The 14,715-nt window shown below is 39.8% G+C and overlaps 1 protein-coding gene across 1 annotated transcript; it reads right to left on the minus strand.

Annotated features, from left to right (window-relative positions):
• Positions 1–5,587: 5,587 nt before the first annotated feature.
• On the minus strand, positions 5,588–13,876 carry LOC311088231 (protein NLRC3). Its single transcript, XM_084122085.1, has 3 exons — positions 13,762–13,876; positions 7,628–9,553; positions 5,588–5,697 (listed from the first exon to the last, which is right to left on the minus strand). The coding sequence occupies exons 1-3, from the start codon at positions 13,827–13,829 to the stop codon at positions 5,655–5,657; spliced, it is 2,037 nt and encodes a 678-aa protein (XP_083978211.1). The 5' UTR covers positions 13,830–13,876; the 3' UTR covers positions 5,588–5,654.
• Positions 13,877–14,715: the final 839 nt, after the last annotated feature.

Raw genomic sequence — 14,715 nt, forward strand, 5'->3', positions numbered from 1 at the left:
CTCAGGGCAGGAGTACTCTAGATTCAAATCGCTGTTATTTTTAGTGCATTACACGCTGCTCTCAGGGCAGGAGTACTCAATAGATTCAAATCGCTGTTATTTTTAGTGTATTACACGCTGCTCTCAGGGCAGGAGTACTCAATAGATTCAAATTGCTGTTATTTTTAGTGTATTACGCGCTGCTCTCAGGGCAGGAGTACTCAATAGATTCAAATCGCTGTTATTTTTAGTGTATTACGCGCTGCTCTCAGGGCAGGAGTACTCAATAGATTCAAATCGCTGTTATTTTTAGTGTATTACACGCTGCTTTCAGGGCAGGAGTACTCAATAGATTCAAATCGCTTTTATTTTAGTGTATTATGCGCTGCTCTCAGGGCAGGAGTACTCAATAGATTCAAATCGCTGTTATTTTTAGTGTATTACGCGCTGCTCTCAGGGCAGGAGTACTCAATAGATTCAAATTGCTGTTATTTTTAGTGTATTACGCGCTGCTCTCAGGGCAGGAGTACTCTAGATTCAAATCGCTGTTATTTTTAGTGCATTACACGCTGCTCTCAGGGCAGGAGTACTCTAGATTCAAATCGCTGTTATTTTTAGTGCTTTACACGCTGCTCTCAGGGCAGGAGTACTCAATAGATTCAAATCGCTGTTATTTTTAGTGTATTACGCGCTGCTCTCAGGGCAGGAGTACTCAATAGATTCAAATCGCTGTTATTTTTAGTGTATTACGCACTGCTCTCAGGGCAGGAGTACTCAATAGATTCAAATCGCTTTTATTTTAGTGTATTACGCGCTGCTCTCAGGGCAGGAGTACTCAATAGATTCAAATCGCTGTTATTTTTAGTGTATTACGCGCTGCTCTCAGGGCAGGAGTACTCAATAGATTCAAATCGCTTTTATTTTAGTGTATTACGCGCTACTCTCAGGGCAGGAGTACTCAATAGATTCAAATCGCTTTTATTTTAGTGTATTACGCGCTGCTCTCAGGGCAGGATTACTCCGATTCAAATTGACTTCAACATGCACTAACTGTGATAAGCATGTGACAATATAACTGTGTCCTTAGTGCTTTTTTGAGGGCATTATAAATGTATTTTAGCTTTTTACAAGTAATTTTATTTGTTTACATTGGTACCACGTTACAATAAGCTTTCATTAATGTCCCTCGCACCAAGTTTACTCCACAAAAGAAATAGTCAAGGAAATATTTTGAAATGAGGATGTTCATTGTGCAATATCCAAACCTGAAGCTTTCAGGTGAAATACATTTTACGTTTTGTTTTTTTATGACTATCAGCTTACATTGAAACCAACATCTTTATATAATTCGTTTGCAGGAAGACCTACAGATCTGGAGAATTTAAGGAGGAACTGACAGACATTTGACCAGGCGACCTGTAGCGTTGGGCCTGGTTTAACGGGAAGCCCATTCAAGTTCAATGACAACCGTCTAAAAGAAAAATAATAAAGCAATTAAAAACCTCTAAGAATAATGATATGAGCTAGTTAAAAGTACAACAGTTTAATGATAGGCTACATCTTTGCTCTGCATTTTTTTGTGATATGTTTCTGTTTTATACATTTAATTCACTGGAAATGTTTCGTAATACTATAAAAAAGGAAAGTCATAATTATGCTTGAATTGATTATTTTGTTGCAAAATTGGACCAAAAGACAGTTCAATAAATATATAATTAGTAAACTAGTTATTTACAATCAATGTTTGTTCAGTCATTAAATGAAATCAAAATTCCATACTTTTGTAAGGATGGATTTCCTACAGGGGTTCAGGCTGCCGAATGACTAAAGAAACGTTATCAGTAAGATGGTGGAAAACTAGATTTCTTGTCTATTACCACCCACTGCTACTTATATCAACAACGGAAATAAGCGTAGTTACAAGTTGTAACAACAGCTAAATATGTGGCAGATTGATGCTATAGAGTGACGATATTGTTTTGCAATAGGTAGCACTTCAAAGTCAATACCTAATCAAAACTACTTAGCACATTATATGTAATTGAAAGGGTCTAATGACACTATATATGGTTACACTTAAAGTTACAAAATAGATGTGATGATAAAAACTTATACCATTGATTGTACCCCCCATATATGTAAAGTGTTACCTGAGAGATATAAAGAGAGGGAGAGGGTGTAGAAAGAGACAAATAAAGAGAGCCAGAGAATAAAAGGGACAGAGAAACTGTTATAATATTTGATGCCTTCCTTGACCATGTGTCTGTAACCCAAATGTGAGACGTTCAAATCGACTAATCAGATAATTACAATTTCCCCCATTGTAAAAGTTGTGACAATTCGTTGACCCCCGAAGTACACACATTTTGACCTACAGGCCTTGAGCACTATCAGCACCTCTGCCTTTAGGAACTCCAAATGGTACCCTGGGGTAAGAAAGGGGAATTGAAACAGTAAAAGAAAATGTTTTTGTTCATTTTCAAATATCTTTAATTATTTTCAATCTTACACTTTTCCACACAGACTTAAAATTGCAATCGTCTCTCTAGATTTTTCTAACCATATTAAACATTAATGATTCATAAAACATTATATTTTTGGTATACAGTACAATCAGTACAAAAGTTTTCTGGAAGTGATAAGCACTAACAGGATGAGAAGAAACCTAAAATGCTTTATAACCTGTGTAGTTTGATGTTGCATGACCACTAAGTTAAATGGTAGTCTGCTCCTTTATCTGTTGCTGGTAGAGGGGCAAATGCACATTAATTTAGTGACATTCAAAAGAGACTTGCTTATGATAAAGACAAACAATCTCTAAATGATCACTAAACTTTTGCCATGAATTCAATCTGCTTTTGATAAATGCATTTTTAGAAAATCTTAAATTTATATTTTAGGAAACAGAATGGTGGGAAAAGTATGGAAACAAAAATATTTTTCCATACTTGGAAATTACTCAAATCAAATGCCAAACTTTTCCAAATTGCCTAGGAACCCTGAAATTAAGTGTCTTTGTTTCTCTGCAATACTCAGTGGAAAATTAAGTATTTGAACATAGATCCACATTTTGCAATCACATTTATGCATCACAAAGTCAACACTGAGATTGTGCGCTTGTATCAGGTGGAACCAAACGCTCTCCATCTTTGCATCCAGGCCTTAATCATAGACTGGGTAGCATCAGCCATCTTCAGTGTTGGCTCCTTTTATTCATCCAGTTTCTGCCAGCTCTTTCAGGTAACTGAAGAATGAGATAAAAGAACAAGTTAATAATAGACCAAAAAGAAATGGTCTACTTATGTGACAACAAAACAATTAAAAATAATCAAATATACCCTTAAAAATGTGTAGGGGCTATAGATTTACTAGACTATAAAACCAGCAAAAATATAAACAGAAAAAAAGAGTATTTTGTACTGTATATTTTGGTATTGTGGGAGAACTTTGCTTTAGTTCTACAAAAGTGATGCCCTGAAGAATGCCCTGGGAGCTGACAGCCATGTTTACTGAATGTTTTTATGACTGATGTTTTTTTTATTTTTTTTTAAGAATTAACAATTATTATTCTAGAACTGAGCTTAGTGTATCGAAAATTATTGCAGCATATAGTATCAATACTACTGTATATTCCTGCAATACAGGAATATTACAGGACTTCATTTCTAGGAAAAAATTTCTAATCAGAATCTCTTGAGTACTCCTTCCCTGACAGCATGGAGTACTGCGCTAAAATAACAGCAATTTTAATCTACTCCTGCCCTGAGAGCAGCGCGTAATACACTAAAATAACAGAAATTTTAATCTATTGAGTACTCCTGCCCTGAGAGCAGCGCAAAATACACTAAAAATAACAGCAATTTGAATCTATTGAGTACTCCTGCCCTGAGAGCAGCGCGAAATACACTAAAAATAAAAGTGATTTGAATCCAAGTACTCCTGCCCTGAGAGCAGCGTGTAATACACTAAAAATAAGAGCGATTTTAATCTATTGAGTACTCCTGCCCTGAGAGCAGCGCGAAATACACTAAAATAACAGCGATTTGAATCTATTGAGTACTCCTGCCCTGAGAGCAGCGCGTAATACACTAAAAATAAAAGTGATTTGAATCTATTGAGTACTCCTGCCCTGAGAACAGCGCGTAATACACAAAAATAAAAGCGATTTGAATCTATTGAGTACTCCTGCCCTGAGAGCAGCGCGTAATACACTAAAAATAAAAGTGATTTGAATCTATTGAGTACTCCTGCCCTGAGAGCAGCGCGTAATACACTAAAATAAAAGCGATTTGAATCTATTGAGTACTCCTGCCCTGAGAGCAGCGCGTAATACACTAAAAATAAAAGTGATTTGAATCTAAGTACTCCTGCCCTGAGAGCAGCGCGTAATACACTAAAAATAACAGCGAATCTATTGAGTACTCCTGCCCTGAGAGCAGCGCGTAATACACTAAAATAACAGTGATTTGAATCTATTGAGTACTCCTGCCCTGAGAGCAGCGCATAATACACTAAAATAACAGCGATTTGAATCTATTGAGAAATCCTGCCCTGAGAGCAGCGCTTAATACACTAAAAATAACAGCGATTTGATTCTAGAGTACTCCTGCCCTGAGAGCAGCGCGTAATACACTAAAAATAATAGTGATTTGAATCTAAGTACTCCTGCCTGAGAGCAGCGCGTAATACACAAAAATAACAGCGATTTGAATCTATTGAGTACTCCTGCCCTGAGAGCAGCGCGTAATACACTAAAATAACAGCGATTTGAATCTATTGAGTACTCCTGCCCTGAGAGCAGCGCGTAATACACTAAAAATAACAGCGATTTGAATCTATTGAGTACTCCTGTCCTGAGAGCAGCGCGTAATACACTAAAAATAACAGCGATTTTAATCTATTGAGTACTCCTGCCCTGAGAGCAGCGCATAATACACTAAAAATAAGAGATTTGAATCTATTGAGTACTCCTGCCCTGAGAGCAGCGCGAAATACACTAAAAATAACAGCGATTTGAATCTATTGAGTACTCCTGCCCTGAGAGCAGCGCGAAATACACTAAAAATAACAGCGATTTGAATCTATTGAGTACTCCTGCCCTGAGAGCAGCGCGAAATACACTAAAAATAACAGCGATTTGAATCGAGCTCCTGCCCTGAGAGAAGCGCTAAGGCGGGAGATGTATCATTTTGACCTGCGTTGAAATATCGCGGAAAATTTGAACGAGTTCTGTTCTCGCATATCAATTTAACAGACAGCGAGGTACCATTGGAAAAGCATGTTTTACACCAGTTACCCCATAAGCAGCTTTGTTTTGGTCGACTGATGAAACAGTCAAATAGAAATGCATACAATACGATATTTAGACGATGATATTAGTTCTGTGCATTTTAAATGTTCGCTTATTATCTTAGTAAACGTTAGAGTATATTGAATTGTAACAAAATATAGTAGTAAATTCACTTACCTTGCAATAAATGCGTTCTCCCACGAACATCTGTCTTTTATTCCGACTATTCCTCAAGAATCCCTCCGCAGAGCAGACCGCAGCGCACATCGAATTCAAACGTCTAAACCCCCGCCCTTGCTTCAGTTTCATTGGTTGAAGCTGTAAACCAATCATTTTCCTTTATGCCCTCAGAACATGTTTGAGTAAGTAAAACTCCCATCTGCGTTTATCGCACACGCAGCTGTGGATCTGTGCGGCCTCTCGGATTGCTGTCGAAAGAGAAGGAAACGCAATAGTAGACGGAGCAAGCGTGGAGGCATGTTGGTGAAACAGAGACGAGCGCGTGCCTTAGCGGCTGGTCCGGCCGGGCATGTGGGGCCCACATACAGGCCACCAGGGCAACATACAGACTTTATCAAAGAATTAGCTGATTTTCTATCAGAGTTAGTACTGACTGCAGATAAAGTCCTAATTGTTGGTGATTTTAATATACATGTAGATAATGAAAAAGATGCATTGGGATTGGCATTTAGAGACATTCTGAACTCTATTGGAGTTAGACAACACGTGTCAGGACCTACTCATTGTCGTAATCATACTCTAGATCTAATATTATCACACGGAATCAATGCTGATGCTGTTGAAATTCTGCAGCAGAGCAATGACATCTCAGATCATTATCTAGTGCAGGGGTTCCCAAACTTTTTAGCCTGCGACCCCCATGATAAATGCGCTGCTGCCCCGCGACCCCCAATAACAGAATATGTGAGAATATGAAATATTACTATCATTGGGGTGAAATTTTTTTTTTTTTTTTTTTTTGTCAGTTTTGTTACCTGACTCGTACGGAAGGGAAGGCAGAACGTACTCGGTTACGTAACCTCGGTTCCCTGAGAGATAAGGGAACGAGTATTGCGTTGCAAACGCTATGGGAAAACTCCTTTTCTCGAGAAAAGAACGGCCATGGTGTGTAAAGCAGAAGCAGCCTGGCCAGCGGCGGAGTATGCACGATCCGCGAGTGCTGAAGACGTTCTGCACGGTATTAGATGGGTGCGCAGCCTTTGCTCTCCAACTGCCAGCAGGACACAAATGGGCGGCGACTGCTTCTTCCAGTGGCGGGAGCTTTTTCCTCAGCGCCGTCAACAGATAGAGCGTTAACTGTACGCACACACCGCCGCCGACTTGAGCTGCAAAGAAGCTCTGGCCGTCCTGTCAAGGACGCTTGTCAAAAAGTACGGGGAAGCTTGACGCTTAGCCGCTCTGAATAGTGAGTGCGCGCGCGCGGCCGGGGCTCTCTCGCTCTCTCTCTCTCTCTCGCGTGCGCTCTCTCTCTGCTCGTCAGAGGCAGAAGAGTGCGTGCGCACTGAAAATTTCATATTTTGGTATGAACATTCACCCGCCAGTGTGGCGGATAGCCTTTTGAGATTTACTCGCCAAACAGAAAATCTACCCGGTGTGATCGTACGTGCGAAAGGGTTAAATTAATTGCAACAAAAATATATGGGGCCTATATATTTTTTCCACTTTTTTTTTTATAGAAATCATCTCGCGACCCCTGCGCCGGGGTCCCGCGACCCCCCACTTTGGGAACCACTGATCTAGTGTATACTTTATTTGGCCAAGGCTGCAAAGCCGACTCAGTGTTACAAATATGTTAGACCTATCACTTCTGCCACTAAAGATTGCTTTATAAATTATCTTCCTGATCAGTTTCATCATCTCAGCATCCCAGATAGCTTAGAAGAACTAGATGTTTGCAAAAGAAACTATTGACTCTCTCTTTTCCAGCACTTTAGACACAATTACTCCTTTGCGTCCAATCAAGGTGTAGAAACATCTCAGCAATGCTCAAGAGAAATGGGAGACCCTGAGCTAAATTTCAAGTGTTGTTGCAAAGGGTCTGAATATTTAAATGTGATATTTCAGTTTTTCCTTTTTAATACATTTACAGACATTTCTAAAATTCTGTTTTCACTTTGTCATTATGGGGTACTGAGTGTAGATTAATGAGAAATTTTTTTAGTTTAAACGATTGTAGTATCAGGCTGCAACATACAATTTTAAAAAGTGAAGGGGGTCTGAATACTTTCTGAATGCACTGTAAATGCATATGTATTATACAAATAAAAACAAATGTTATATTTAATCTAAACTATAGACTAATCTGTTTCTTCTTTAATGAAATTAAGGAATACTCACACAGCTTTTCCGCAGTTGACCACAGCTGGTATCAGTCTTCTTCTACCCTCAGCTGATGTGTTGTATTTCATGGGGTTCAGCTCATCCAGCGCCTCCTCTGAGATCTGAACCATGTAGGAGATTGTAGAGCAGTGAGCAGGAGAGAGTTTCTTCCCTGAGTGTTTGTCTGATTTCACAAACTCCTGAATCTCTCTGGACAGAGTCTGATCTTTCACTTCCAGCAGACAGAGGAACAGATTGATGGATCGGTCCGCTGAGATATTATCATCTGGATCTTTGATCTTCTCTTTAATGTACTGGGTGGCTCTCTTGATGCTCTTTGAGCTTTTCTCTGTGTGTGTCAGTAGATCCTGTAAGAGTCTCTGATTGGACTCCAGTGAGACGCCCAGCAGAAACCGCAGGAACAGATCCAGATGTCCATTCTTACTCTCAAGGGCTTTATTTACTGCTGATGTTAGTAGATCATAAAGAGCATTTTTCTCAGAACTATATCTCTCATATTTAAAACACAGAAAGAACTGCTTATGCGTCAGATTCCTCTCATTTTTATAATCCAGGAGCAACTGCAATGGCCCCATGATCTTCATCAGATGGCAGTAAAGCACATAGAAAGCAGCGAGAAACTCCTGGACGCTCAGATGAATAAAGCTGTAGACTTTCCTCTGATGAATCACAGATTCCTCCTTAAAGATCTCAGTGCAAATCCCAGAATACACTGAGGCGTCAGTGACGTCTATGCCGCTCTCAATCAGGTCCTCCTCATAGAACATCACATTGCCCTTCATCAGCTGATGGAAAGCCACTTCAGCAAGTTTCACAATCACTTCTCTGTTGGACTGCAGGAGTTTCTCTGGATCTCTCTCTTCATACTTCTGATTCCTCATGTTGATCTGAATCAGCAGGAAGTGGATGTACATTTCAGTCAGAGTTTGATGGATTTCTGCACTCAGATCTTCTTCCAGGAGCTTCTGAAGCACAGTGGAGGAGATCCAGCAGAAGACGGGTATGTGGCACATGATGTGGAGGCTTCTTGCTCTTCTGATGTGTGAGATGATTCTGCTGGCTTGTTGCTCGTCACTGATTCTCTTCCTGAAATATTCCTCCTTCTGAGGCTCATTGAATCCCTGAATCTCTGTCAGACGGTGGATGTATTTGGAGGGGATCTGACTTGCTGCTGCTGGTCTGGAGGTGATCCAGATGAGAGCCGAGGGAAGCAGATCTCCTTCCATGAGCTTTGACATCAACACACCCACTGATGAAGTCTCAGTCACATCAGAAACTTTCTGAGCGTCTGAAAACATCAGTGTGATTCTGCTTTCATCCAGACCATCAAAGATGAACACAACTTTACACTGCTCATAAATCTTTGAGTCCAGATCTTGAAGTTCAGGATGAAACTCCAGCAAAAGCCTGTGAAGATTGTACTGATGATCTCGGATCAAGTTCAGCTCTCGAAATGGAAGCACAAACATGAAATCTACATCCTGATTGGCTTTTCCCTCAGCCCAGTCCAGAATGAACTTCTGCACAGAGACGGTTTTCCCGATTCCAGCGATGCCTTTAGTGAGAACAGTCTTGATCTGCTCTTTCTCCTCGCGTCCTGGTTCTGGAGAGGCTTTAAAGATGTCATTGCAGTAGATTGGAGTGTCTTGTGAGTGTTGTGTTCTGGCTGTTTTCTCCATTTGTGGAACCTCATGTTCTTCATTCACTCCTTCTCTCTCTCCCTCTATGATGTAGAGCTGTGTGTAGATCCTGTTCAGGAGGGTTTCATTCTCTTGGAATTTTATTCCCTCAAATAATCTCTCATATGTGTTCTTCATGCTGGTTTTGTACTTATCTTTGAGTCTCTGTAGTTTATCATGTAGTGGGTGGTGAGAATACTGCGGCAGGTCTCCAGTCTGATCATTTCTATCCACACAGCAGAAACTAGAACAACAAGACACAAACAATGAATACAAGACACAATAAACAGCTTTAATACAGGCCCAGACTATTTTCAGGCAAAAACAATCTGAGATCAGCTAAAACAAGCTTTACTCTTCAAATGACACTTAGTGAGAATCATTTTTATTCTTCTAAGTCTCTTTATGCTTGCTTCAACTGAAACCAGAAAAGACTTTTACTAAACATACAAGTGATGACAATGATGGTTTAATCTGGTTAGAGTTTTTGAATGTCACAATTATGTTCAGTTTTGAATTGTTCTTTGTCATTGCTGTTTTCCTTTCTGCTGCTCCTCCAGTTTTCTCTGCAGCTCTTCTCATAGATTCTCCTCTGTTTCTTTCTTGAGCAGAACTGACATCTTTCTGAAATTATTTCTTTAATGCTAATTAAAATACATTATGGTAGTGCCGTTGCACTTCGGGCATCCTGAGTTTAAATCATGGCTAGTGGACCTTTCCCAATCCCATCCCTCTCTCTCTCTCTCTCTCTCTCTCTCCCACTTCGCTTCCTGTCTGGTCTTCACTGTCCTTTCAAAATAATGGCTAAAATTCCACAAAATAAATCTTTAAAAATGTACATTATGATAAATAGCTTGATTGTTACATATACCTACAACTTTTCAGCCGTAGATTAATTATAAATCTTAGCTAGATTATGTTCACTACCTATCTAGCAATTTATGTTTATGCAGGAATAAAATTAAATAACTGTTTGTTTGTTTGTTTGTTTTCTGTTGATTGTCACTATTATTGAATTTCATATATGCAGATTTTTTGTCTGTGTGTTTCTAAATGATACAAATGGTGATGGTGATAATGATGTAACAAACCTTTTTGAAGCTTTGAATTAATTGAACGGAGATATTACCTCTGAGTAGTAAAGAAATGGCCGATTGGAGAGTGGAATTTACATGGCAAGCCGCTCCCCCACACATATGTTGCATAAGATGGCAGCCTGCATCTAATCATTCAGGTTTATGAGGATCTAAGACAGTTTCCCGGCTATTTAGCGGGGTAGTTCAAGGTTGTGGCAGACAGGACATAACAGCAATCAGAAAACAAAGGTTATGTCAGTAATCGAGATATTCCCTTTCTTTCAGTCACTATAACATTACATCAACTGACATTTTGGGGTCTCTATGCCACAACCACTTAACTGTGTTACAGTTAGCAATGCAGATCTTGGCAAGCAGTGGCGTGCCAATTATCAACTGTCCTCACAAGAACGTAAACTTCCCAGTGCCCCATGTAGGCTGAGTTGTGCCTTCGGGACTGAAGGTACAGGGCTTAGCTCAGGGATGGATTGGCTGCCAAGAAATGACTTTTTTATAGTGCTTCAGCTCTTTGCCCTCAAGTTCTTCTATTAACATCCATGCCAGATGTTACCACTGGGGAAGCGTACTTCTTCCAATTAAATGGGATGCTACGGAGGCCACATCCTGCCCGAAGGGAGGTAATGTGGAAAATACAAACATGGACTGACCCATGGGGCAGTGCTTCATATGGAAGGATTCTCATGTCCAGGGTTCGCCAATTGGGGAATTTGCATGGAAAGAAGAATAAAGCACTCACATCCTCTCCTGCAGGGAAACAGCTCTGTAAATGAAACACCAAACCAGTCTTCCCACCACATCCCTATTAATACCCAAGAGAATACCATCTGGTCCCTGAAGAGAGATATGGGAACTTTGCACATGTGTCCACGCCTGGGTTTTAGAACCATGTGAGCTGGATACTATTTTCTTCTAGATCTGCTGTACATCCGAAACAAACTTTGTTGCACTATTTTTCTGCTATCACTGTAAAGCTGCTTTGAAACAATCTGTTTTGTAAAAAATCGCAATATAAATAAAGGTGACTTGAGAGTTGGCTGGCCCGAATCCTAGTCACTTTTCACTGACCAAAAATTCCTGCAAGTCCCCCCACCCTCTTGATGGAAGAGAGCGTGGTCAAGAACGCTGTTTTTAGAGACAGGATATTAAGCTCGACTGACTCCAGCAGCTTAAAGGACTACAGTGAGATCCCGTGAGGGGATGAGGTGCAGTCTAGGAGGGTTTAACCTCCTGGCACCTTTCATACAGCTTTTCCACCGAGGCTGGTGCCGGACCTGGAGCCCAATTAGGAACCGGGCTGCACTTTTCCACCAAAAAAAAAAAAAAAATCCTGGGATGGTGCCAAGATCCTGGTTCCAAACCGGCCCCAAAACCTTGATTTGTCCAAATGAGCCAGCAGGATTGGCTGGGAAGAGACTTTGAAGAAGAAGAAGAAGAAGACTTTGGGTACCAAACAAAAGAAAGAAATGAAATGAAAGATTCTCTGCCTGGCCCTCCTCTGGGGGCAGGAGTGGTGCAGTCACCACCTCCTGGGAAAGAGCAGCTCCCTCCATCGCTGGGTTGCTTTTCTCTGGGCTGCTTGCTGTCCACTTAAGAGGGTTTAGAGGCCTGAGGGATAGGCTGTGTCACCTTCTTGCGGATGGCTCAACGTTCTGGAGTGGTTGTAGAAGCCGCATGAAGATGCCCTTGGCAATGAGCAGACTGGGGGCCAGCCCGCAGCAGCCTGGTGGTGCCGACCTTAGTCGCCCGCAGGACAAAATTGGCCAAAGTGTGCAGTTCCTGCATCAACCCCAGCTTAGAACTACCCTAGTGCAGCTCATTAACACAACAACTCAGTACAAAGCAAAACGATGAATGAGTGGATGCAGGCCGCCATCTTATATAGACAAATAAAGAAGTATGAAGTCCGCACACTGAAAATGACTGCTCCAAAAGAAATTATTCAAGCAACGTTTCGACCCTCAGGTCTTCATCGTGCCTGATGAAGACCAGGGCGTCGAAACGTTGCTTGAATAAATTCTTTTGGAGCAGTAATTTTCAGTGTGCGGACTTCACAATCATTCAGTTGTCCTGCACCTGCGCCCAATCTGGGTGTTTGGGATGTGCACACCATTTTTGTATTTTTGATTTTTCGCCATCTTATATACCCATATGTTTGTGGCAATGATTTACCAGCCATAGTCCACTCACCAATTCTCATCAGTCACTTCTTTACTAGTCAGAGGTGACAGGGTTGCCAAGTGAGATCACAGACACTAGTTCCATAGTTTCAAAGGAACCCAAGACACAAGTTTGCTGTTCAAGTCAAGTCACCTTCATTTTTATAGTGCTTTTAACAATATAGATTGTTTCAAAGCAGCTTTACAATGATAATAGGACATTTATTTTACAGCAGCTCCAGAATAAAGTTATTGCCCAGCTAAAGTTAGTTTTGATTGATTCACTTCCATTGCAAAGATCATTAGTTATTAATTAGTTAGGCCGCCAACACGACACCGTTCTAACAGAAAACACTTAATGCGCTCCGGCCGCTCATTTGCATGACAACAGTGTTTGGTGCTCAAGAATGCAAAAAAAAGTCTGCTTAAACTTTAAAAAAGCGAATCTGTGTAAACGCTGACGGCGTGCACATACGCATTACGTGTTTAGTATATAGGTATGCGCGTTTGAATATATATGTGCGCAGACCTGTAGTCTTTCTTTACAAATTGACCAACAAATTACTTGTCTGGCCTTAAAAATTCATAATACAGAATGGTAACACTTTATAATAACGTTCAGTTTTAAGTCATTTATAAGTGGTTAGTTAATGATGAACTAATAATTTACAAAACATTCATAAATGATTAGCAAGTGATATACTAACATTTTATGTATGTTTTGTAAATTCCGATTCAAGTCATTTACAAGTGATTAGTAAATGATTAACAAATCATTTACGAAACATGACTATGCATTCATAAATGATTAATAAATTGTTACATTTTTGTGTATGTTTTGCTCACATCAGGTGCACAGTGGTTAAAGACTCCATGTGTTTCAGAGAAGACAGCTGTCTATACCCTCACCAGTCAGCACTTACACTGCAGTACACACTACACTACAGTATTCATCACTTGTAAATGTGTTACACATCATTCGTAGATTACCACTTCAAGTAATAAGGCATAAGATCAACGAATCGTATCTATGCATCCTGATCCGGTTTTCAGGATTTATATATGTAACATATACTGTATAGATGTTACAATATCAGATAGAGATAAATCCCACAAATAACAGAATTTCTGATCTCTTGTAGAAATTCATGATAATATAAATGCCATATAATAATAATATTTTTATACAAATATTTTACCTGAGACCGGGCTGTTTATCTGCACTCTTAAACAATATTGGCAGATTTATAGACGCGTCACTCTTCATAGACACACAGCTGGGCTCTGGTTCTGATCTCTGCTGCTGAACTGGACTAAAACACAGATTATAAAGACATTAAAGTTAATCATTTAAACTATTGTATGCAACAAATAAATGATTCATTTAAAAATCACTTTAAAATACCATATTATAATAATTTACTTTACACATTGTTTACACACTTTACACATTGTTTACACACACCTGTGTGTGTGTGTGTGTGTGTGTGTGTGTGTGTGTGTTATTATCAAATACAGATAAAAACAATACCCACAAGAATTTCTTGCAGAAAATACATGATACTATAAATGCCATTTAATAATAATATTTTTATACAAATATTTTACCTGAGACCAGGCTGTTTATCTGCACTCTTAAACAATATTGGCAGATTTATAGATGCGTCACTCTTCATAGACACACAGCTGGGCTCTGGTTCTGATCTCTGCTGCTGAACTGGACTAAAACAGAAAGAGATTCAATCCTTTATGATGATAATCCTCTTAATAGAAGATCTTCAGAAAGAATTTTAAAGGTCCCGTTCTTCGTGATCCCATGTTTCAAACTTTAGTAAGTGTGTAATGTTGTTGTTAGAGTATAAATAATATCTGTAAAATTATAAAGCTCAAAGTTCAATACCAAGCGAGATATTTTATTTAACAGAAGTCGACTACATCGAACGCCCAGTTTGGACTACATCCCTCTACTTCCTTCTTTAATGACTTCACTAGAACCGTTTTTTGACTAACCTCCGCCCACAGGAACTAACCTCCACCCACAGGAATACAGGCGTATTGATGGCGAAATGTCAACAGGCATGGTTGATGTTTATCTATAATCGGATACCGATTATCAAAGTTTAATTCGAAGTTGTTAGTTTGCTCTGTCCATT

The sequence above is a fragment of the Abramis brama genome, assembly GCF_963993115.1.
Source record: "Abramis brama genome assembly, chromosome: 1".
Taxonomy (NCBI): domain Eukaryota; kingdom Metazoa; phylum Chordata; class Actinopteri; order Cypriniformes; family Leuciscidae; genus Abramis; species Abramis brama.